Source organism: Moschus berezovskii, chromosome 6, assembly GCF_049115385.1.
Source record: "Moschus berezovskii isolate FMDL1 chromosome 6, NW_MosBer_1.0, whole genome shotgun sequence".
NCBI classification, from domain to species: Eukaryota; Metazoa; Chordata; class Mammalia; order Artiodactyla; family Moschidae; genus Moschus; species Moschus berezovskii.
The window spans coordinates 107,762,992-107,787,570 of record NC_142465.1 but is presented as its reverse complement, the minus strand read 5'-3'; the positions used below and the strand labels follow the sequence as shown (position 1 = coordinate 107,787,570).

At 54.9% G+C, this 24,579-nt stretch overlaps 2 protein-coding genes across 5 annotated transcripts in view; one reads left to right on the top strand and one right to left on the bottom strand.

Annotated features, from left to right (window-relative positions):
* The window catches only part of PLEKHG6 (pleckstrin homology and RhoGEF domain containing G6), a 16,849-nt gene extending 4,455 nt beyond the window's left edge, over positions 1 to 12,394 (top strand). For 2 of the 4 annotated variants that reach the window (XM_088837403.1, XM_088837404.1), the window contains 10 exons: positions 371 to 466; positions 713 to 763; positions 1,021 to 1,170; positions 2,127 to 2,486; positions 2,674 to 2,811; positions 2,991 to 3,110; positions 4,309 to 4,441; positions 4,551 to 4,666; positions 9,683 to 9,828; positions 10,486 to 11,188. In XM_088837403.1, coding sequence (XP_088693529.1) covers positions 371 to 466; positions 713 to 763; positions 1,021 to 1,170; positions 2,127 to 2,486; positions 2,674 to 2,811; positions 2,991 to 3,110; positions 4,309 to 4,441; positions 4,551 to 4,666; positions 9,683 to 9,828; positions 10,486 to 11,188 — 2,013 coding nt within the window. Of the gene's footprint in view, positions 1 to 370; positions 467 to 712; positions 764 to 1,020; positions 1,171 to 2,126; positions 2,487 to 2,673; positions 2,812 to 2,990; positions 3,111 to 4,308; positions 4,442 to 4,550; positions 4,667 to 9,682; positions 9,829 to 10,485; positions 11,189 to 11,625 lie in introns of those variants that run through there. The other 2 variants (XM_055394215.2, XM_055394213.2) reach the window with 2 other exon arrangements.
* Positions 12,013 to 24,579, bottom strand: TNFRSF1A (TNF receptor superfamily member 1A). The gene is made up of 10 exons (XM_055394244.2): positions 24,271 to 24,579; positions 17,300 to 17,453; positions 16,945 to 17,073; positions 16,571 to 16,720; positions 16,340 to 16,418; positions 14,098 to 14,168; positions 13,868 to 13,981; positions 13,570 to 13,598; positions 13,095 to 13,368; positions 12,013 to 12,954 (listed from the first exon to the last, which is right to left on the bottom strand). Exons 1-10 carry the CDS (start codon positions 24,307 to 24,309, stop codon positions 12,647 to 12,649), a joined length of 1,347 nt encoding a protein of 448 aa, XP_055250219.2. The 5' UTR covers positions 24,310 to 24,579; the 3' UTR covers positions 12,013 to 12,646.

Sequence of the window (24,579 nt, the reverse complement as noted above, 5' to 3'; positions counted from 1 at the left end):
CCATGGGAAGTGGGGTCCGCAGGGTCAGCACTAAGAGGCATGTCACTGAAGCTTCAGATCCGGGCCCCACAAGGTACTAGAGAGGCCCCGCCAGGTACCAGTGAGGCCCTGCCAGGTTCCAGTGAGACCCCGCCAGGTACCAGTGAGAGCCCGGCAGATACTAGTGAGGCCCCGCCATGTACTAGTGAGACCCTGGACAAGACAACAAGCCTCTCCATGCCTCAGTCGCCTGACATGAGGATGACAAACACCCCCTCCACACTGGAAGACCGGGAGAAGGTTAAAGGCTGTCTAGGATGCAGATCCGGTAGCATTTAGCAGATGGTGGCAGCTGGTCTTGTCATCGTTCACCAGCCCCATCCCCAACCAGGAGATGAGCCGGGAGCTCTGCCACCAGCAGGAGGCCCTGTGGGAGCTACTGACCACAGAGCTCATCTACGTGCGGAAGCTCAAGATCATGACGGATGTGAGCCCACCCCCACCCCCTACCCAGCAGCCCCAGCCCTGGCCCTCGAATCATCCCCTATCATCCAGACCAGGATGGGGCAGGGTTGTTGGAAAGGGAGGGGCAGGATGCCTAGAACCCCCTGCCCAGGGTCTTGGGAGAGAGATTTGAGGTATTGAAGATGGGGGTGGGGATGCTGTGAAGGGTGAGGCTGGGGTCCGAGAGGAGGAGGCCAGGCGCTAAGACCCTCTCTCTCCCTGCATCCAGCTCCTAGCTGCGGGTTTGCTGAACTTGCAACGCGTGGGTCTGCTGACAGAAGTGAGTGGGCACTCGGTGTGGGGCGGGGGGACGGATCAGTGTGGGTGGACTGAGCTTGGGGTCTAGGGGGAGCAAGGTCACAGAGAACTGAAATGCCACTGCCCCATCTACTAGGACCTCCACCCCACCTTCCCCACTCCGCTTCTTGCTCTAGACCCCAGCCCCACCCAATCTCAGTTGGCCTTGCCTGTCCATGGCCAGTGCAGCCCACAGGTCACCTGCCCAGGCATGTGGCTGAGTTCCACTCCCTCCCCCAGGTGTCAGCTGAGACTCTGTTTGGAAACGTCCCCAACCTGATTCGAGCCCACCGGAGCTTCTGGGAAGAGGTGCTGGGGCCCACCCTGGAGGAGACACGAGCCTCAGGCCAGCCTCTGGACCCGGTCAGCCTGCAGGATGGCTTCCTGACAGTGAGGAGGGGAGAAGGGCTGCTTCCAAATGGGGGTGGGTCTGGGAGGGCCCCGAGGGGTCCTGTCCGCAGGGCAAGCCCTTACCGCCGGAATCCTGCTGTGATTCAAGATGGGAATCCAAAGGCACGGCCCTTACCCCCAGATACCAGTTCATCTCCTGCCTTCATCCCAGCAGGGCAAACCCTTGCCGCCGGAATCCTGCTGTGATTCAAGGGAATCCAAAGGCATGGCCCTTACCCCCAAATACCAGTTCATCTCCTGCCTTCATTTCACCAGTATGACCCCTGTCCCCAGGGCTCTTTGGGCTTCTGAACATCCCAGAGGGCAGCTGTCTCAGGGAAGGGCTACACACATCATGAAATCTGATGTCCGGGACAGAGATCCAGGGACAGCATCAGGGAGCAAGACTGGGGCCTTAGTGACTTGTACCTTGGGAGCCTGGGGGTAGGGGATGTGAAAGACCACAGGGCACTGGCAAGCAAGAGGCCCAGGATCCAGCCTCTGCCCAGCTCCCCAGCCAGGGAAGCATGGCCTTGCCCAGTTGGGTTGGGGTAGAGCGGTGGGGGCACAGTCTCCCGAGGACCTTCCGTGGCCCTCTTCTCCAGGGCAGGGCTCTGGGCAAGCCTCAGGTCACCACTCCACAGCTGGGCTGGATGGGGATCTTGCAGCGCCTTGACAACAGTCTGCTGAATTATTGATGGCGGGTGAAGTCCAGAGCAGCGGGGCACCGAGGGGGCTGAGGATGGAGCTCAGAGGGGGGCAGCAGGTCGACCCCTCAGGACCTCAATTCCTCCTTGGAGTCCAGGGATGGGGGCTGGAAGTTGAGGAGGGTCTGGATTGGCAGGCATTGGATGAAGGGTCTAGGGCAGGCTGCTCCGCGTGTTGTGTGCGGCTGGAGCCGGTATCTCATCCTGCCTTCCCCTGCCCGCTCCCCGCCCCCACACCTCTCCCTCCAGTGCAGCCAGCGCTTCCAGCCTTACGTGCTATACTGCCTGCGGGTGAGGCAGACCATGGCCTACGCCAAGGAGCAGCAGGACCACAACCCTCTCTTCCACGTCTTCGTGCAGGTGGGAGAGGAAGCGCTGGGGAAGGGGAACGCGGCGGACCTTGGTCCAAGGCAGGAAGGTAGCCTACAGTCCCTGACCCCTGCCCCCCTTCCCTGGCAGTGGTGTGAGAAGCACAAGCGCTCAGGGAGGCAGATGCTGGGAGACCTGCTCATCAAGCCCCACCAGCGCATCACCAAGTACCCGCTGCTGCTCCAGGCTGTGCTCAAGAGGACCCCCAAGCCCCAGGCCCGGGAGGCCCTGACCGCCATGGTAGGACCGGCAGGGCTGACCCCTGTGGGAGGGGGGCTGTCGGGGGCTGGTGTGTGGAGGCGCAGCTCTGGGAACCCTTGAGGTCTCCTTCCTCGTGCGTATGTGCCCGTGTGGCGCTGATGTCGTCGGTGGGTGGGGTGAACGGTGGGTGGGATTCCTCCGCACCCTTCCCCTGCCGCTCCCCCAGATCGCAGCGATGGAGTCGTTCCTGCGACACATCAACAAGCAGGTACGCCAGGGCGAAGAGCAGGAGAGCTTGGTGGCTGCAGCGCGGCGTATCGGGCCCTACGAGGTGCTGGAGCCGTCCAGCGAGGAGGTGGAGAAGGTGAGAGACAGAGGGAGGGGGCTTCGGGAAGGTAAGGCCCCCAGGCCTGGTGCCGAGGGCTCTGCGAGTGGCCAGCGTTCCTCGTGGGGCGGGCCCGGGGCTGGCCTGGGGGCGTGAGCCCGAGGCGCTCCTCCAAGGGGCGGGGTTCCCAGTGCCCGCTCTGCTCTCTGCGCCCTCAGAACCTGCGACCGTTCTCCACCCTGGACCTGACGGCCCCCATGCTGGGGGTCGCTCCGGAGCACACCAGGCAGCTGCTGCTCGAGGGGCCCGCGCGTGTGAAGGAGGGACGTGAAGGGAAGGTGAGGAGCGGGGAGGATGGGAGGGAAGGGACGAGGAAGAAGGGAGAGGCCCTGGGAGCCAGGCTGGATCAGAGGCTGGAAATGGGAGGAGGGGGCTGTGTGTGTGTGTGTGTGTGTCTGTGTACGCATCTCTTGTGTCTGTGTCTGTCTCTGTGTGTGTATCTCTGCCAGTGTTCATGTGTCTGTGTGTGTGTCCATGTGTCTCTGTGTGTCTGCGTATATCTTTGTGTGTGTCTGTGTGTGTCTATGTCTGTATTCTGTGTGTGTGTGTCTGGTCTGTTTGTGTGTCCATGTGTCACTCTGTGTGTATCTCTGTGTGTGTCTGTGTGTGTTTATGTCTGTGTGTGTACATATGTCTCCCTCTGTGTGTCTGTGTGTGTGTCCGTGTGTCTCTGTGTCTGTGCGTGTCTGTGTCTGTGTGTGTCTGCATGTCCATATGTCCCTGTGTGTGTCTCTGTGTCTGTGTGTGTGTCTATGTCTGTGTGTGTGTCCGTGTGTCTCTGTGTCTGTGTGTCTGTGTATTTGTCTGTGTCTGTGTGTGTCTGTGTATGTGTGTCTGCATGTCCATATGTCCCTGTGTGTGTCTCTGTGTCTGTGTGTGTGTCTATGTCTGTGTGTGTCCGTGTGTCTCTGTGTGTGTCTATGTCTGCATTCTATGTGTGTCTATGTGTGTGTGTCCCTGTGTCTCTCTGTGTGTATCTTTGTGTGTGTCTATGTCTGTGTGTGTCCATATGTCTCTCTCTGCGTGTTTGCGTGTGTCTATGTCTGTATTCTATGTGTGTGTATCCATATGTTTCTCTGTCTGTCTCTGTGTCTGTGCATGTGTCCGTGTGTCTCTGTGTGTGTCTATGTCTGCATTCTATGTGTGTGTGTCTTTGTGTGTGTGTCTTTGTGTGTGTGTCCATGTTTGTGTGTGTCTGTGTCTGTGTGTGTGTCTGTGTCTGTGTGTGTGTCTATATCTGTATGTGTGTCCATGTGTCTCTCTGTGTGTGTCTGTGTGTTTTGGGAAGAGGACATGCTCTGCTGGTTGCTGTGACCCAAGTCAGCCACTTTCTTTCCTGTAAAGAGACGTGCCCACACTGAGGGGCTCCCAGCTCTCAGTTCCCGCTGCTCTGTGTTGCCCGCACACCCATGCCTGACCCCTGTCCCTCCACCCCTGCTCCAGCTGACCCTTGTCTCTTTCCTTGCGCGCCCTTAGCTGGACGTGTACCTGTTCCTGTTCTCTGATGTCCTCCTAGTGACCAAGCCCCCTCGCAAGGCGGACAAAGCCAAGGTTATCCGCCCACCCCTCATGCTGGAGAAGCTTGTATGCCGGCCACTCCGTGATCCCAGTAAGTCTCTCCTCTTTGCTGTCTCCCTTCCCATCCGCCACAGAAGCAGAGGTGGGGTTGGGGATCAGATAAGGTCCAGCCCTGGAAGCAGACCTTTTCCTGCCCCCAGGCAGCTTCCTGCTGATCCACCTCACTGAATTCCAGTGTGTCTCCAGTGCCCTCACCGTGCACTGTCCCAGCACTGCCGACCGGGCCCGGTGGCTGGAGAAGACCCAGCAGGCCCAGGTATGTGATGCTGGGTGTGGGGCTGGGGAGGGCCCTGGAGCTCAGACACAAGAGGGGAGGATCAAGGAGAGGAGAGAGAAGTTAGGGGAGAAGCACTCAGCTTCAGACCAGAACTTCTGCCCACTTTGATGTGCTCTCAGAGGAAGACACAGCTTGACCATCCTTAAGAGCACAGAAGAAGGAATTTCCTGGTGGTCCAGTGGATAGGACTCTGCGCTTTCACTGCCAAGAGCATGGGTTCAGTTCCTGGTCTGGGAACTAAAATCCCACAAGCCATGGGACACGGCCAAGAAAAAAAAAGTATAAAAGAAAAAAGAGCCTAGAAGAAAGCTTTTGGCCAGCTTGGGTGCCCATCTCTGGGCCAGCTAAGACACACTTCCCTGAAGGTTTTGAGGCTGTGAAACAATTAACTGCTGAACTTGGGCTTCCAGTCAGCAGACAGAGCACCTGCTGCATATGAAAGGCAAGGGGCTGGGGAATCAGAAAAGTATAAAATGCCATTTCTGCCCTCACAGAATACACGCTACAGGCTATCTAGACAAATGAGTATACACGTAACAGAAACGTGTGGAAGGAACGGAGCAGAGCGTGGCTCACTCTCTCTGGGGGTTGGTTAGGACAGGGACTGTGCAGAGGGTGGGGATGATAAGAAGGCTTCAAAAGGAGCTACTGTCTGAGCCCAGTTGGTGGATCTCTTGGGGCACGTTGGGGGAACGAGGTGGGTGGGAAAGACATTCCAGATGGAGAGCAGAGTATGTGAAGGTCAGAAATCAGAGGCAGTCATGTGTGTTAAGACCATCACCAGCCTAGTGGGCAGCATTACCAGGGCATCCAGCACAAGGGCAGCAGTGCCCTGCCAGATCACGTGGTCTCCAGATGCCATGCTTGGGGCACTTGAACTTTGTCCTGTAAATGACACAGAGCCCGTGAAAATGTTAACTTGGCAAGTGACCCTAGGCAGATTCCTGCAACAAAAACTAGAGGAATTCAAAAGCAGCGAGACCCAAATGGAGCTATAGTTTTTAAAATATTTAGTTGGTTGGTTGGTTGGTTATGCCAGTTCTTAGTTGTGGCATGGGAAATCTTTAGTTAGTTGCAGCATGTGAGTTCTAGTTCCCTGACCAGGGATTGAACCCAGATGCCCCCTGCATTGGGAGCATGGAGTCTTAGCTACAGAACCACCAAGGAAGTTGCCCAAATGCAGCTGTGTTGGTTACCACTTGGTGCCTTAAAATGACAGAAATGCATTCCATCACATTTCTGGAGGCTGGAAGTTGAAAATCAAGGTGTCCTCTCCAGGGCTCTAGGGGGCATCCTTCAATGCCTCCTCTAGCTCACTGGGGCTCCAGGTGTTCCTTAACCTATAGCAGCATCACTCCACTCTCTGCCTCTGTCTTCATGTGGTCCAGCTCTCTGTGTCTCTGTATCCCAGTATCCCTCTCTTGTCTCTTAGACACTGCTCATTAGCCCCAAATCCAGGATGACCTATTCTTGAGATCCTTCACTTAGAATCTGTGCACATCTGCAGAAACCCTTCTTCCAAACAAGGCCACCCACATTCACAGGTTCTGGGAGTCAGGACCTAGACCTGTCTGTCTGGGCCCACGATTCAACCCACTATGGGAGCAGAACGTTCGAAGAAGAGGGAGGCAGACTTCCCTGGTGGTCCAGTGGTTGAGGATTCACCTTGCAATGCTAGGGTTGCGGGTTCAATCCCTGATCCGGGAGTTAAGATCTCACATGCAGCAGGATAACTGAGCCCGAGTGCCATAGGGAAAGGTCTCGAATGACACAATAAAAATCCTTCATGCTGCAACTAAGACCTGACCCAGCCAAATAAGTAAATAAACTTTTTTTTTTTTTTAAAGAGGGAAGATTTGAGTTGGACTTTAAGGATGGGAAGACCCCAGGCAGAAGACTCAAGGGAGAAATTGGGCTGGATTTATTTGAGGGGGACAGTAAGCATGCCTTCTGAGTCTTGAGGGAAGGGTTTTGTGTGGAGCCAGTGATGACAGGCCGAGTTCTACAGGGACCCCAGGGCCTGCGGAAGAGAGTAGACTGGACAAGTCTGAATTTAGTTAGCAGGTTGACACAAGAGTTGCCATAGATTCTTGAGCAAGGGAAGGCCATGGTGAAATCTGTGTGTCTGGTCTTGAATTGTTAGGTGGCCATGTGACAGGTGGGCTGGGAGAGGGAGAGACTGGTGGCAGGAGATTTACCATACTAGTTTGGATATGAAACATTGAGGTTGAGTGCCATGGCTTTAGGGACGTGGTACAAAAAAGAAGAAAGGAGCTAAAGAAGAGAGAAGAGACAGGTGAGCCTTAGGGAAATTAAGAGAAGCCTATATTGAATGCATGGTTCAGACCCCAGCTCTGCCTCTTACTGCCTGGGTGACCTTGGGGGAGTTATGAGGCTGATCTTCCATTTCTTCACCTGCAAAATGGATTTAAATAACAGTCCTGTCTCACAGGGAAGATTCAAAGAAACCATTCAGATTAAGCAGGCAATGTGGTGCCAGCTCGTGGTAACTCAGATCCACAAGGACAAAGGATGACTTGCTTGAAAGGTTCCTGTGTGAAAAGCTGCCTTGGCAAAGACAACTGAAATCATCAGAAAGGGAAACCTGTTTGTTTAGTTGCTGCTTCCTGGGTAGGGTGGGGCTGGGGTAGTGAGGTTTCATTTTAAACAGAAGCCTTTGGAAATGAAGTCGTAGGAGACAGCCAAGTTGAGATCTCTTAGCAGTGCAAGTGTGCTCAGTTGTGTCCGACTCTTTTTGCGACCCCATGGACTGTAGCCTGCCAGGCTCTTCTGTCCATGGGGTTTTCCAGGCAAGAACACTGGGATGGGTTGCCATTTCCTTCTCTAGGGCATCTTCCCCACCCAGAGATGGAACCCACATCTCTTGCATCTTCTGCATTGGCAGGCTGATGCTTTACCACTGAGCCACCTGCGAAGCCCAGAGATCTAAGGGCTCGTTGGGGGTTTGTGGAAATATGGAAACAGACCGGAGTTCAGGTGAGAGATAAGGGTGAACGATGACAGTCGCTGAGAGAGAGGATCCTAAAAAGTCCTTTTCTCAAGGAGAAAGATGTTTGTAACAACACATGGTGATGGTTATTAACTAGACTCTTCGGGGATCATTTCGTAATATTGGGTTAGGGCTAGGGTGGGGCTTCCCAGGTGAATCGGTGGTAGAGAATCCACTTGCCAATGCAGGAGATGGAAGAGATGTAGTTTGGATCCCTGGGTCCTGAACATCAAGCAGGCTGCCCCAGCCCCGCCCTGACCCCAAGACAAGTTCCTCCCACCTCGTTTCCCTCGCCACACTCAGGTCACCGGACCTGGCCTGGCGTGGTGGTCTCCTGCCCCCCAGGAACCATCACCCTGGCTCTGGCCAACATACCAAGTCTTATGAGACCACTCAGCATCCTAGCAGGAGAGAGTGACAGGGAAGCCAGGGTGGGAAAATTGGAAATAGGAGCCTGAGGTCATTTTCCTGTCTCTGTTCATCCATTTCTCCAACGTGTCTCTCGTACAGACCCAGGTCCCCCTTACCTCGCTGTGTTTCTAGAGAGGTTTTGAGAAGGTCCTGGTGCCTAAGAGTTGCCGGTTCCTGTACTTCAAGTCTGGGTGGGGTGGGGCCGGGGCATATTCAAATTCCTTAATGAGCATCAACCAATCAGAGTAGAGCTTGGGGGTGTGGTCTTAGCGGCCCCCTGACGTACCAGATGTTATCTCGCAGCTGCTGGACCTTGGGGAAGGAAGGCGTGAGGCTCAGGCAGGAACCCTCTGCTCACCAGCATGGAAGTCCTTCGATGTTTCCACAGTGAAACGGCCATTTCAGTCTGTGCCGCTACCAGTGCTGCCTGCAGCAGCCGCCACCACAGCCTTTTTGCCAAACCTCCGACTTCAGCCTCTCCAAGGGTTCCGCTGCCGCCTTTCCCCGCCGCCAAGAGAAAAGTTGTCCTTGGATCGTTCTTGACCCTTTAAGGCTGCCCTTGAAAAATAGTGCAGTTATTGAACTAGGACTCACAAAGGCTTCTCTCTACCTGTGCGGCCTGGTTCAAGTCCACTCAACTTTCTAAGTCTTGTTTTCTCATCTGTAAAACGGGCTAATATCCATGCTTCCACCCTGCCAGGTGGAATCCAATAGCCAATGTATCCCGGTGTATCCAATATCCACATGCATGTAGGAGGGCTTTATGAACAACTTCTCAGACATCACTCTTTTATTCTGATGGTGCCCGTAGGAAAATGCTAAGGAGGACAAAATGTGGTATATCCTCTTCCCATTCCTCTTGGAACGATATTGCTCTCATCTCTAAGGAACAGCAGAGTCCTCAGCCCAGGACAAAGCATACCCCTGCCCATCCTGCAGGTAGGAGGAAGAGTAACCTGAGGATCCAGCATTATTCAGAGCAATTATGCCACTATCACCACCAATCAGGAAGGGCTTCTTGAAGGAAAAAACAAACAAGAGAGAGGGCTTGCCAAGGGGGCATGATAGGCAGGAAAAATGGTACAGCTTGGGAAAGGGCACTTCTGTTCCCCCACCTACCCCCATGACCAGCTCAAGAGCTCAAATCTTGGCTCCATCCCACTTTCCCAAGGCATGACCTTGGTAGTTACTTAACCTCGGAGTCTCTGTTTCTCAGGAGTAAAGTTGTTGTAGTTTAGTCCTAAGTCATGTCCAACTCTTTTGCAACCCCATGGACTGTCTGGCCTCTCTGTCCATGGGATTCTCCAGGCAAGAATACTGGGATGGACTGTCATTTCCTTCTCCAAGGGATCTTCCCGGCCCAGGGATCAAACCTGAGTCTCCTCATTGGCAGGTGGGTTCTTTACCACTGAGCCACCAGGGAAGTCCTGGGCGTGATGTAGGAGCAAAAAAATCTGCTTCATAGGGTGGTGGAGATGAAGTAACATAATATTTGTAAAGCACTTAGCATGGTACCTGGCATACAACAGGTACTCAATAAAGGAGAGCTCTTAATGAAAGTTTCCGCACTCCAGGCCACCCTGCAAAAGCTGAAGGCAGAGGAGTATATCCAACAGAAGAGGGAGCTCTTGGCCCTCTATCGGGACCGAGATGGGGAGTCCCCAAGCACCAGGCCCTCTACGCCTTCCCAGGAGGGCTCTCAGAACAGCACGGAGGACAGGTAAGAACCACAGGGAGCACAAGTTCTCCCAGGGTAGGGGGGCTGCAGGCTGGGAAGAAAGGAAGGGGAACCTGTGAGGCCAGGAATGACAACTTTGGCTGGGGGTGGGGGTGGATGTGATTGAGGAATCCAGGCTATAGTTTGGCACCAGCCCTGTAAAGGACTGCCTTTGGGTTAGCCAGCCTTGGGTGGGCACAGGGTAAAAGAAACAGACAGGAGAGGCACAAACTCCCTGAGAGGAATAGGCTCCCGGGGCCAGAGGTTTTGCAGAATGTCAGGGCTGTAGGAACCCGGATAGTTCAAATCTGGACGGATAATGTGAGAGTTTCACTGAAATAACACAGTTGCTGAGCATCATGGTTTATTACAGGGGGAAAAAAGACTCCATCCATGGGCGGGGGCGGGGGAAACTCAGCAGAGCTCAGGAAACAGCAAAAACTTGATAACATGTTTCTGAACCCAAACGTAGGGGCTAAAATGCCTTAAAGGAGTTTGTGGGCTAGCCAGTGAGATCAGAAAAACAATCAATGTAGTGTAAAAAGTAAGACCAAAGTAAGTTTGGAGGGGCCATTTCTGGGTGGAGGGATCGAGGGAGATTCCCTGGACTTGAACTTGACCCCTCAGCATCTGACTCTGACCATTTGCTATTAACTGTAGGACGTGCGAGTCCTCGACCGTCATCCCCCACCTGGTGGTGACAGAAGACACAGATGCAGATGCCCCCTCGGTACCAGATGACACCTCGGACTCTGGCTACGGCACTCTCATCCCAGGCTCTCCCAAAGAGTCCCACTCCTCGCTGAGCCGTCTACGCTTGAGGGCCCTTCGGCGGGACCCTCGCCTCACCTTCTCCACCCTGGAACTCCGAGATGTCCCTCTGCGTCCCCAGCCTTCTGACCCCCAGGCTCCCCAACGCCGAAGCGCCCCTGTACTGCCAGAGGAAGGTGTCCTGAAAGCAGGCAGTCTTCCCAGGGTAGACCCACCGACCTGGTCTGAGGAAGAAGACCGGACCTCAGTGGGCGAGAATGTGGTGGTGGAAACCTTGCAGAGGGCCCAACTTCGGGGGCAGCTGTCCCCCTCCCCGACCCACGCTGACTCTTCTGAGGAAGGCCCCTGGGAGTCCTCAGGGGACGAAGAAGAAGAGGGGTATCTCTTCCAGGGACCTGACTACACCCCCTCCCCTCACCCCCTCCAGCCCGAGGACATGCTCCGAGAGATCCGCGAGGAACTGGCCAGTCAAAGGATCGAGGGTGTCCCCGAGCCTGGGGACAGCAGGCCTCGGAAGCTGACTCGGGTCCAACTGCAGAGGATGCGAGGGTTTCATGTCGTACACCTGGACACACCCCTGTCCACATCGTAAGTGCAGAAAGGAAGCTGGCTTGGGACGGAGTGGAGGGAAAGGCCAGTGTGGAACCACTGGGGATGCAAGAGGTGGTGGTCAGCAGAGGGAGGGTAAGATGGGTCAACATAGGAGAGCATCCCAGGTGGCTCAGCAGTAAAGAATCCACCTGCCAATGCAGGAGACACGAGTTTGAGCCCTGGGTTGGGAAGATCCCCTGCAGAAGGAAATGGCAACCCACTCCAGTATTCTTGCCTGGAAAATCCCATGGACAGAGGAGCCTGGTGGGCTACAGTCCATGAGGTCACAAAGAGTCATGACTCAGACATGACTTAGCCACTGCGCAAAGGCAAAGAATAAAGGAGGGCAGGAATGGGGTAGTGGTGTCATGGCAGGGAGGGGCCTTTAGCCTCACTCTTCACCCACCTCTACCTGACACCTGCTTCTTTCCCTTTCAGAGAGGTTTAAGGAACACGAAAGACCCTTAGCATTTCTCCAGGAGGAAATCTCTTCCAATGAGTGCTGGTCACCACCTCCACCCTGGGACTCTACCTCAAGGACATTTCCCCAGGCATCCTGTCTCTCCTGCTCAGAGGACTTTGGGGATCAAGAACTGTACATTCATGTATCACAGATACCGGAAAGCCCCACATAAAGTTATACGTCAAAACCACCGTCCAAGCAGCACTAGATGAGGGCAGAGCAAAGAGAACCTGGGGTGGGGGCCAGGGGCGGTTGTAACTGACAGCACAGGTGACTCCATCTGTGCCCCAGCAGGATCAGGGCTCTGGCCTCCTCCTCCCCGGCCTCCCACAACAGCATCATCACTCAGAAAAACCACTCCCTCCAGGGCAGAGCTTTAATTGGAGGATTTTAGTGTATTTACAGAAGTCCACAGCTCCCTTGGGAGGCCCCATTGTTCTGTGCTCCCCTTCTGCCTAGACAGTTCAGCTGGTCCAGGCAGGGGGACAAAGTTTCTATTAGTGTACAGAGTGGATGAGTGGATGTGCAGACTGGATACAAAGATGGCTTATCTACTGCGAAACCGGCTCAGGGACCACCGTAGAGCCCCCAAGTCGCCTTGCGGGGTTCTCCAAGTCCAAAAAATAAGGCAGTGAGGCAGGGCGCCCCTCATCTTCGCAACCACTGCCGTGGGCTCCGGGTACACGCGGCCTTTCTCACGAATACACACACTCCACATTACACAGACGCACATACAGAGACACAGACACACTCACTGCACGCAGACACACACATACACTACACACAGCTGACTCGCCAGCAGTGCTCAGGCAGCCGAGAAAAGCTATGTACACTGAGGGAGTAGCACCAGGTCAGTGGCTGCCGGATCGTGCCTGCTCCTCCAAGACTCTTCCGCTCCAGAAAAAAAAACAGGAGGTCCAGAGGGCATCTCGCAGGTCCTTCCGGGCTGCCTGGCGCAGGAAGGAAGCAGCCGTCCGCCGTCGGAGGGGCGGGGCCTCACCGGAGAAGGCGGGGCTCGGACTTGAGGCCGGAGGGGCCGCCCAGCGCCTCCTCGATGTTTTCCAGGCAGCCTAGCAGTTCCATGTCCCTGAGCACGCGGCCCAGCAGCTCCAGCGTGGCCTCGCGCCGTGGCGTGCGCCGCCGCCAGGCCGCCAGCATGCTGTACTGCGCCTCGCGCAGGTGGCGCCCGTTCTCCAGCTCCAGACGCTCGATCTCGTGCTCACTCAGTCCCAGCCGCCGCACCAACTCCTTCCAGCGCGACGGGGGCACGCCGTCCACCACCGCGTACAGGGTTGCGGGATCGGCTGCGGGGAGGCAGCGCGGTGAGCCTGGAGCGACAGCCCTCTGGCCCGGCCCCGCACTGCGCTCGCAACCCAGGGCGCCCAGCCCACCCGCCTCCCCGGCCGGGGCCGGGGTTCCCAGAGAGGATGAATGAGGAGCTCACCATCCGCGAGCTGATCGGGGGCGCTGGGACTGGCTTCCCACTTCTGAACTGGGGCGCAGAGCGGGGTGGAGGCCGGAGGCCCCGGGAGGATGGGACCAGCCTTTAGATGGGGCGGGGCCATCTCGCTGGAGGGAGATGCGGCGACTCTGAAGCTGGACGGGTCACAGGGGATGTAAGGGGGAATGGAGACGGGACTGGAACTTGGGGTGGAGTTGAAGCAGATGGTGGTGGTGGGATTGAAGCCTGGGGGCGGGGTCAGGAGTTCTGGCTCCCCCTGAGGAAGGGACGGCACAGCATTAGCGCAAGAGGAAAAATAGCCCCACAGCCCCAGTTCTTCTGGATTATGGACAGGAGCCGGGCTAGAGGGAATCAGAGGAGACCTAGGATGAGGGGTTGATTCCGCGTGCTTTGGGTGTTACAAGGTAATAGTGGACAGTCAGGGAAGACTGGGGGTCATTCCCCGGTATCATCTTACCTCTTTTACCAGAGTCGACTGCCCGCAAACTGAGAAAAAAAGAAACAGAGCGTCACAGATTTCACTTCCTCTCTCAGCCCTGGCGCCCATCGCAGGACTGGTGGTGGGCCCTTGTGGTGACACGCTTCAGGGCCTATGTGACCCCAGGGACGAGAGAATCTCTGATGCAATGCGAGCTCTCACCAGCCATCCCGGACCAGCTCGGGCCAGTGCGGTCCTCGTCAGGGAACTAAGAGGACACCCTTAATCTCCTTCCCACCCTCCCTTATCCCCTTGCCCGCCCAAAGTCCCCACTCACTGATGGAGTAGAGCTTGGGCTTCCACCGCTGGAAGCGACATGCTAAAACGACAGAGGCGAAGGATGCCAGGCAAAGCCCGAAGACAATCACCAGGGGTAATAGTACTGTAGTGCCTGGAGACGGAGCAGAACGTGGTCAGAGGCGAGGGCAGGACGGGATGGATGGGGGCTGGGGCATGACCAGAAAAGGGCCCCTGGGCTTGGTTGGGCACTAGGAGAGTTCTCCTCACCTGGGTCCTGAGAGTTTTCACCAGTTGAAGGTAGGGTTGGACATAACTTCTCGCACTCCTTGTTCTTACAACTAAAAGAGACAGTGCTGATGAGTAGAGGCCCCCCATTAAGGGGAATATGGGGAAAAAAAGAGAAAGACCCATACATATTGATGAAATTCTGTCCTTTACAAATATTTAGCTATCTCCCGATAGAATGGAAATTAATCCTATCTTGGCAACTGATGCAGAGAAAGGAAAAAAAAAAAGTTGATCCCAGAATCGTTTCATTTTAGAGCTGGATTTGATCTTGAAGAGGCTGTGTAGAGAAAGAGTTAAAAGCAGTCAGTGTGTGCGTGCTAAGTCATATCTGACTCTTTGTGACCTTGTGGACCATAGCCCGCCAGGCTCCTTTGTCCATGGGATTTCCCAGGCAAGAATACTAGAGTGGGTTTGCCATTTCCTTCTCCAGGGGATCTTCCTGACCCAGGATTGAATGAGCGTCTCCTGTGTCTCCTGCATTGGCAGGCGAATTCTTTACCACCAAGCCACCAGTCAGAGTCAGAGTCACCAGACTGGTTGTGTGACTACAGGCACATCATTTCACCTGTAAGCCTCAGTTTTCTCATCAGTAAAACAGGGATCCTACTTGGACTAAGGATTAAATAAAATAATTATGCCTGACATATAGCAAATGCTTGATACATGCTGACTGTCACTGAACTGTTTTTGTTGTTGTTGTTTGTTTTTAAATATTTGGCTGCACTGGTCTTAGTTGCGGCGTGTGGGATCTAGTTCCATAGTCAGGGAACCCAGATCCCTGCACTGGGAGAGAAGAATCTTAGCCACTGGACCACCAGGGAAGTCCTTTGAATTATTTTATCATTGTTTTACTGATGAGAAGCCAGTGGCAGAGAGATTAAAGAACTTTTTCTCTAAATGACACTGCTGATGACAGCACCTGACTTTGAGAGGGGGTCTAGCATACATGTGAACCATTAAAAAACACATCTTGCTGGCGGAAGCCAGAGAACACTAGAACAAGCACGTTTTCCCATGTTGGGAGCCAGCACCAGGCAGCACAGAAGGATGAGAACTACATCAGGGGTTCTGGAAGGAACTTGAGGAGGTGAGTTTTCTGTAGGAATCTGCAAACAAGAAGAGCTGATTCTGCCCACCTCACAAGTTCATGCGGAGAACCACATGGAAAGGGTTTAAAAGTGATTTTAAGAAAAATAGACTAATGGGAAAAAGAAACTAATTTCTCATCAGACACTTTGTAGTTATGTTTTGTGGTTCTTACAACTTTGCCAACCTGACATCATTATCTTTAAAGGTAAAGAAGAACTAAGGCTCAGAGATGTTAAGTCACTGGCTCAAGCTCACACAGCCAATACGTGGCTAGCCTGAAGTTTAAACCCAGGGCAATTCAACTTTAGAGCCTTCAGAGTTTCTTCTTTGGAAGCAAGTGTGCAAAGCAAGAAGGAGTGAGGAGGCGTGGTCAAAAGGACTGGGAAGGAAAGACCATGCTGCATCAAACCTAAATCAACAATCAAAGGCATTATTTACATCCTACACACAGCTACCACCTGTGCCATCAATTGTAAGATGCAGTCTGATTTCAGAGATGTAAACCTGTATTCCTAGAATCAATAGCAGAGTCTGTCATCCAAGAATCTGAATGTCTTCAGAAAAAGATCTGAATGTCTAAAAGGAACTGCGAGTCCTTGGGGGTATGAACCTTTATTCCTCAAAGACTTCATAAGATTTCTGAACATGTTGGTGGCAGGGAAGACTGGCTGGTATCTCGACATGAAGTGTCTCCCGTACCAAACAGCCGGTAGCGGGCTTCCCTTGTGGTCCAGTGGTTAAGAATCTGCCTGCCAATGCAGGAGACATGGATTCGATCCCTGGGTCAGGAAGATCCTGCGTGCCTCAAGGCAGCTCTGGCCGTGCGACCCAACGACTGAGCCCCAGCTCTCAGAGCCGCAACTCTTTAGCCCGTGTTCCACAACTATGGAAGCTCGAGTTCCCTAGAGCCTGTGCTCTGCGACAAAAGAAGCCACCGCAATGAGAAGCCCGTGCACCCAAACTAGAGGGTAGCCCCTGCTCTCCTCAATGAGATAAAGCCCTCTCGCAGCCAATAAATAAATAAAAATTTATATATTAAAAAAAAAGCATCCCGTAGGAGCAAAAGCACCCCCTAGAACCTCTCCATCCTCCCACCCCAATCCAGTGCCTAGCAGCTGGAGGAAGGACTCACTCATGACAGGAGATGCACTTGGCGCCTTTTAGAAAGAAGCCCATATGGCAATGGCAGATGGTGTCCTGTCTCTCCTGGCCTGTGGAGAGACAAGCAGGACAGCTGAAAGCAGACGCCCCTCACCCTGGGGGCAAGAGGGAGGGCTAGGAGGGGCAGGGGTACAGCAAGGTGGAGACCCTCCTCTGGAGATGGAGATGGGATAAGGAGCGGGGTTGGGAGAGCCATACTTACAGGGAATATTCACTGTGCCATTGGGACAGAGGCTGCAGTTCAGACACCGGAAGCCAGTTTCACCCCAGTATTTCCGGTACTGGTTCTTCCTGCAGCCACACACAGTGTCCCGGTCCACTGTACAAGGGGAAATCTCCACCTGGAACATTTCTGGTACGGGGAAGCGATGGGGTATGAGCCCCCACGGTCCTCATCTGGTGTGTCTTTCTGTGTAATGCACGCTCACAGCCGTGCCCTCAGTCACGTGTGCACGAACATCCCTGCCCACCCCCAGCAGCACACACCCGTCCCCTCCCCTAAAAACAGACTGCACACCCCTCCAAACACCTGCCTGACCCAATCTGTTCAGAGCCCTGCACCCTCCTGAGACTCACCGTCCCGGCACCTGGAGCAGCTCAGGCATCGTCTGAGATGGTTCTCCAAGGCAGTGTAGGTGCCAGAGGCACACACCCTGCAGTCTGTGTCTAGCCCTGGACCCGGACAGTCATTGTACAGATAGGTACCTGTGATTCAGGGGTTGGAATGAGGCTGTAGCCAGGAGCTCAGGGGAGGAGCCCCAGGCCTGGGGAGATAGCCTGGGCACCTCCCAAAGTCCCTAGGAGAGGAAAGGAGGGAGAAAGCCCCAGACCAGGAGAGGCAACCAAGCCAGGTTCTAGAACATTTGGAAAATGCAAAGGAAGAAGCAGGGCCTCCTGACTGAGGAGTTCCACGGGGATCTCTTTCTCCTACCTTTGTGGCACTTGGTGCAACAAATGGTGCTATTTTGAGGGTGGTTATATTTTCCTTGGGGACAGGAACTCTCTCTCTTCTCCAGGTCCCCAGGGTGAGGGACCAACCCATGAACCCCAGCAGGGTACACATCTGCCAACAGAGCCGGAAGCACCTGGGGAGGAGTCAGACGAGGAGGACCTTCAGGAGAGGGAGGACGGGGATCGTAGCAGTAGCAAGTCTAAAGCCTTCTCAGCTTTCTCAAGTCTTCTCCCTGGGACACCCCCGCCTACACTCCGCCTGGGCTGTCGGCACTGTGCCATCGCCATTGTTCTCTCCTTTTCCCATCCTTTTCCCTCCAACTCAAGGCTGGAAGATCCCAGGGGCGGCTTGTACTTTATCCTTGTTTCCCCCAATCAGCTCTCAGGACTGGATCAGGGCAGGTGTTCAGTTGGGGAGTTGAGAACAGGCCTTTCTTTCCTTCCAATGAGCAGCCCTAAAGGTTGAGGTGGCATTTCTCCATCTGGGTGCTGTGCTCATGGTGTATTCACTTTGTGAACATTCACAGAGGCGAACCTTTAGGGTTGTGCCCTTTCCTGTATTACATTGTCATATCCGACTCTTTGTGACCCCATGAACCGTAGCCCACCAGGCTCCTCTGTCCATGGGATTCTCCAGGCAAGAATACTGGAGTGGGTTGCCATTTCCTCCTTCAGGGGATCTTCCCAACCCAGGGATCGAACCCAAGTCTTCTATGTCTCCTGCACTGGCAGGCGGATTCTTTACCGCTGAGCCCCCAGGGAAGCCCTGTTAAACTTTGAGAGCAACAGGCTAATCAGAGCCCAGAGACCCCAGCCGGGACAGGAGGGCTTGGCAGCCCAGAGCAGGTAAGCTGTAGGCAGGTCACCCCCCAGTCCCCCGTTTGGGTGTTGCTGCAGCAGTTAAAAGCCCCAGCCCCAGCCCCAGCACCAGCCAGAGGAAGCGACGCTCAGAAACCCAGCTGCAACCCTGTAGGGCGCCTCCCCTACCCAGGGGCAGCACCCTTCCCTAGCCACCCCAGCCCCATGCCACAGCCCCTGACAACAGGCCTGGGGCTTCCAGGGCAACAGGAAGAGTTTGGAGATGTTTATGGGAAGGGCTTCCCAATCCTGTATGTGCAGTTCCTTTCCCGAAGAAGGGCTCATAGCATCTAAGGTCACAGGACCTTGGAACTACAGCCAGGCGGCTGGAAGCAGAGCCAACCTGCAGAGACAGCGTCAGGAAAAAAATGGGGGCAGGGGGCGGGGGGTGGGGTGGGGGTCCAGTTCTTTGGCGGGGGTTGCAGCTTTCCAGGGACTGCGTGTTGGTGAGGAATCAGCTTCCCAAGAAGGAAGGAAAGAGGCTTTCTCAGGCCACATGCCTCCTGCCGCAATCCCCAGCACTTTGGGGGTTAACTCAGATCCGGGAAAGGGAAATCTTTTCCCAGCAGCTCCGCCCAGTGACTCAGGCCAGAGGGAGGGTGGAAATCCAGGGGAGTGAGAGGGGACCGTCGCTTCCCCGCTCCTCAAGGGTCATGAGTCAGCTGAAAGGCTGATGGGACCAGGACCCCGCACGCAATCTGGACCCCATCTGATTCCCTCCTCCTGGGGGCCAGGCTCTATCCTCACGCAGCACCCCCCTTCCTCCCCTCCTCCTCCAAATAGCCAGGCCATGGATCTCAGTACCTCTTGGCCCACTTTTTCGGGAAATGGCTCCCTAGCCCATTTCATCCCAAAGGGAAGTCTCCGGTGACCTCGGGCTTCCCCCTCTCAGGTCACTCCCCGCCCCTCCCCCTCCCGGAGGGCCACTCAGCTCCTTCCCACCCCTCAGCATCCTTCCCTTAGACTCAGCCTCACCCAGACTCCTCCTCCCAGCTCTGCCAGTCCCCCCGACGACGAGGGCCCCCTGACCCGCACTAGCTCCAGAAGGGAGCGAACCAAGGCTGCCCTCCAACCAAGTTCACTGCCTTCCCACAGCTCAGCTGGTTCTGGCCAGCTGGGTTGGGCTTGGGGACCTCCCTGGGATCCTCAAACAAACCTTAGGAAACAAGGCCAGTTCTGAGGCTCCTCAGCACCCTCCCCCACCCCCGCAAGTCCACAGGCTGCACAGGAAAAACTCCAGAGCCCTGAACACCATGAGGGAGGCAGCAAGCAAGCAGGGATGGAAGACAACCAGCACCATTTCCCCAGAGGTGCCCCCCCGTCCCCACATGTGCCCCCAGACAGCCCACTTGGATCCTAGGAGCCAGGGCCTCAGGTCCCCCCACTAGTGGGCACCATCCCTTGGCACCGAGCACATCTTTAGCTATTGCATCTTGCAGTGTGTGTTGTGCTAAGTTGCTTCAGTCTTGTCTGACTCTTTGAGACCCTATGAACGGTAGCCTGCCAGGCTCCTCTGTCCATGGGATTCTTCAGGCATGAATACTGGAGTGGGTTACCATGCCCTCCTGCAGGGGATCGTCCGGACCCAGGGATCAAACTCGCATGTCTTATGTCTCCTGCATTGGCAGGCTTGCAGTAAAACAGTAGAAACAGAGGGTGAGCTTTGAGCGCCCAGACCCCAGTCAACCTGAGTGTCTGTGGCCTGGAGCAGGGCAAAGGCAGGAAGCTGGGGTGCCTGTGGAGAGACAGTTGAGGAGGCGGCCCAGCACCCCTCCAACTCCCCCACAACTTCCGCCTGGGGAGGCTTTTAAGTGCAACTTCCTGCACTGGGGCTGCAGCGTGGGGGTGGAAGAGCTGACAGCAGAGCAAGACCCTGTGGTCTCGCTCTGACCAGCCGCCTCACTCTCTTGTCCCCCATTCACTTGTTCATTAAAGTGTGTTTTGTTCATTTGATGTCAAAATTTTGGGGGAGCTTAAGACAGCTTCTCCTCCAAGGCTCTGCTGAGGCCCGGCCTCCCTCCCCTGAAGCCCCTCATGAGTGAGGCTTCCCCCCTTCCCGCTCATCCCATGCAAACCCCACCCTGTGAACATAAAAATATGAATTTATGATATCTATTTTGGGCATAACATAACCGCTTTGAGTGACTAGATAATAATCTCCCCAAGTAGACCATAAACTGTGCGGTGAGAGATCTGAAAGCGTTTTGGTCAGCGATACTGTCTAATCCCCTGCACACAGAACCGTAGGGGCAAAATAAATGTGGTTTGATTGATTGATTTTATGACTATCTCTCTTCCACTCCAGTAAAAGCCAGTGATGACCAAAGTGGGAAGATGGGAGTCAGTGCTGGGCTGTAGGAATATATTTATCTCCAGGGGAAAACTCCTCCCTCCTTCCCACACACTCGCACACCCACTTGCACAATCTCACAGGAGATGCTGGCAAGCCTTCCTGTCCTTTTGAGCATCCCTGGTGAGTGAAGGCAGCGCTTACAGATAAGAGTCTAAACATTCCTGCCTGAACACAAGGCAGATAAGGGTCTGAGAACCTCTGCTTGAGCCTGTCAGATACGCACTTCACTTGGAGAATTCCCAGACCCTCTACATGCCCCCAAACAAAACCCATTACCCTCCTGATCCGGAGAGATATCACAGCATCAACTTGTCTTAGCCACCCTCCTCTCCTCAGGGCCCCCATCCCTCCCGTGCCGCACTCCGGGTCTGTAGTCCATCTTGCCAGACCTCCTCCGTCGTCTTTCAGTCCTCTCCATGGGTTGCCTCACTCCCAGATCATTGCCACTGCCTTCTCGCCTATTCCCTGCTCCAGTCCAGCCTACACCCTTGCTTATCTGCATTCAAGCTTAAACTTGCTCCCACAGGTGTAGGAATCTTTCTCGCCTGATCCTGAACATCATTTCCATAGGTCACTCCTTCCTTCCCTGAATGAGAGCTTGAAGAGGTGCCTACTACTATTCTGGACACATTCCTGGACACAGCAGACCTGAGAGAATCATTTATGAAGAAATGAATGAATGAGCAGAATTCCTCTACCAGGATCACAGTCAAGATTCTCTCTCCATCCCGACCCCTACTTCCTTCAATTTTCTGTCTCACTTTTTCTTTTTTTAAAAAAAATATTTACTTTAATTTATTTATTTGGCTGCGCAGGGTCTCAGTTGTGGCAAGTGGGATCTAGTTCCCCAACCAGGGATCAAACCCAGGTTCCCAGCATTGAGAGCTCAGGAGTCTTAGCTGCTGGACCACCAGGGGAGCCCCTCTCACTTTTTTTGCTCCTCAACAGAGTCTTACCCCTACAGTCAAGACACTGAGCTTCTTGCCACCACCAGCCTCCAACACACAACCCCATTGTTCTGTTCCTCCATGCCATGCGTGCTAAGTCGCTTCAGTCATGTCTGACTCTTCGCGACCCCATAGACTGTAGCCCGCCAGGTTCCTCTGTCCATGGGATTTTCCAGGCAAGAATACTGCAGCGGGTTGCCATTTCCTCCTCCTTCAGGAGATCTTCCCAACCCAGGGAACGAGCCTGTGTCCCTTGCATCTCTTGCACTGGCAGGCAGGTTCTTTACCACTAGCGTCACCAGGGAAGCCCAAACTCTCCCTCAGAACAGTATCCCTTTTTTCATCCTCCTGCTTGTGTGTGACTTCAGATCTCAGCTCCAAACCCAATTTCCAGGAGGCGTTCCCTCCCTCATTCCATCCGTTATTCATTCAACAAACCAAGGAGGAGCACCTTTGAGGTGCAGGCCCCACAGGAATGCCAGGGAAGCTGAGATGAAGACACAAAAGACTTCTTAGCTCAGAGTTGGGCGAGGGAGGGAGCTGGGCACTGATCCGCAGACAGGGCAGCACTCACCCCCCTCCTGGTTCTGCCTCCCTTCGGTGTTCCAGGGCACCACATCACGTTTTTGTGGGCATTTTCCCCGAGATCTCTAAAATCATTTTTTTTTCCTGTAAGCTGTCTTGGCTACAAGATTGTAAGCTCTTTGGGAGCAGCAAGATCTTATGTGCTCTGTCACAGTGTCCTGTGCATTCTTCCCACCCCCACCACCCTCTCCCCCCTCACACACACATTATTCCCTGCACTGCTCATTGACTGGCCCAGGGACAGCCTTACCCAGCACCTCACACCACCTGTGTCCCCTCCAGTTCTAGGCTGAGCTTGTTCCCTTAACTGTCACACCCCAACCTGCACTGGATCAGCCGCAACCCCAGGCACCTGACACCTTTCTTTATCTGTCCAAGGCCCCTGTACCTCTGTTTTCCAAATGCAGAAGCCACTGAGCAATTACCACCACTACCGGCTTCCCTGGTGGCTCAGACAGTAAAGAATCTGCCTGCAATGTGCAAGACCCGGGTTCCATCCCTGGATCACAAAGATCCCCTGGAGAAGGCAGTGGCTACCCATTCCAGTATTCTTGCCTGGGAAATTCCATGGACAGAGAAGCCTGGCGGGCTACAGTCCATGGACAAGACTAAGCAACACACACACACACTACTACTAACAATAGAAAAGCTTTCATTAATACTGAGTGCTTTCTGTTTGCCATACGCTGTTCCTCCACTAGATTAGAGATCCCAGGAAAGCAAAGACTATGTTCACTACCAGCGCCTAAAACAGTATCCAGCACCAAGCAGGCACAAAGGAATGAAATATCTGATACGTATCCATCTATGTCATCTTCGAAATGACACTATGCAGCAGAAACTAATAATAAAATAAAATTAAATACAAACCAAAACAAAGACATTATGAGGTGGTGACTATTCTGTCCATCTGAGAGATAAAGAAGCAAGACGTGGAGGGTTACGTAACCCTTTCAAGTCCAGACAGCCAATACCTGAGGGAGACAGGACTGGATCGGGTGGTTTGCCCCTGGAGAGAAGAGGAGTCAGGGAGGCTGGATAGGGAAATGGAGGGAGCCTGTGAAGACAGCCTGGAGAGAAGGGAAAGGTGGGCTTGGGGGTGTGGAAGAATGGACGAAGGAGATCAGGAGGGAGGAGGGGTGCTTCGTGAGGAGCTAGTGTCTAGAAAGATGGACGAGAGCGGAGAAGAGGGAGGACCCAGAGAGAAAGGTTCAGAGGAGACCGAGAAGCCTGGGCTTGCGGGGAGACCTGACAGAAAAGAAGGAACGGTTAGGGCTCGCAGCAGGAGACGCTGGCGGCAGGAGGATGGGGGCAGAAGAGGTTGGGGGAGTCACGGTGGGGAGGGCGACTGGGCAGAGGAAGAGTGAACCAGGGGAAAGTGGCCAACGCAGCCCCCAGAACTAAGTCGAAGCTGGGTCTCCGCCCGACCACTGCGGAGGGGTCAAGGATACACTGAAAGAAGGCTGAGGCAAGAGGAAGGGACATTTTCCAGTGACGAAAACAAGTGTCTACCAACTTCCCCAAACTGAGCTGTGGAAGAAGAAAGCAAGTGATCTGTTGTTGGGGTCAGGGGAGGCGGCCGGGGGACAGGCCCTGAGGCTCTGCGGCCTCGGAGGAGGGTCAGTCCGACAGACAGAGGCCACAGACCAAGGGTGAAGGGTGCCCCCCCAGGGGGCCCGGAGGCCTGGGCCTGGGGAGGCCGCGGGATCTCCAGCCCCTATGTGGTTACCCACTCCCTTCCCAAACGCCCCCAACACAGCATCCCAAGCCCACCGACCCCAGCCCAGGGCCTCTCCCGGACTCAGTTTCTCCACTTCACGAGTGGCATCCAGCCCCTGCTTTCCATTCTCAGCCCGGCGCCCAGGTAGCCTCGCCTCTCCGCGGCCCAACACTACGAGGTACCGGGCAGAATCATCCGGACTCTGAGAGGACCCACCTTCTTTCTCCCATTCCTTTCAATTTCCTAACAAACTGCCTCTCCTTACCCTGTGGGCATCTGCCGCCACATTCCTAGCCTGCCCAGGCCTGGGTCCACTTTCCCTCCTGGCCTTTCAAGCTTGTCCCCGGCTCTGGGCCGTGAGTGAACGCGGCAGTGTGTGCGGGCAGGCCCGCGCAGGCCTGAGGTTGGGCCCGGCCCTCCGCCCTCTCCAACCCCAGGCGCCCCTCGCCCGCCTGCCCACTCCACCCTGGGCCCCTTCCCCGTCTCACCAGTGGCAGCAGCAGGCCAGGCACGGTGGGGAGGCCCATGTCCGGCCAGCTGTGACCTCTCAATCCCCCATCAGGGCTGGGGCAGTGGCGGCCCTTGACAGTGGCAGCGACACAGTCCTTGCGTTTCCCCAGTGGAGCCTGGGCCTTGGGTCGGGGAGTGGAGGGTTGAGACTGGGGCGGGGACTCAGCCCAATCCGGAGGACCTCAAACCCGGAAGGCCAGCCCTGTGGTCCCTAGCTGGGAGAACTCCGAGAAAACTTGAGCTGAGAGGAGGTGGGAGGGGAAGGGAGAGAGGCAGATGGAGTACTG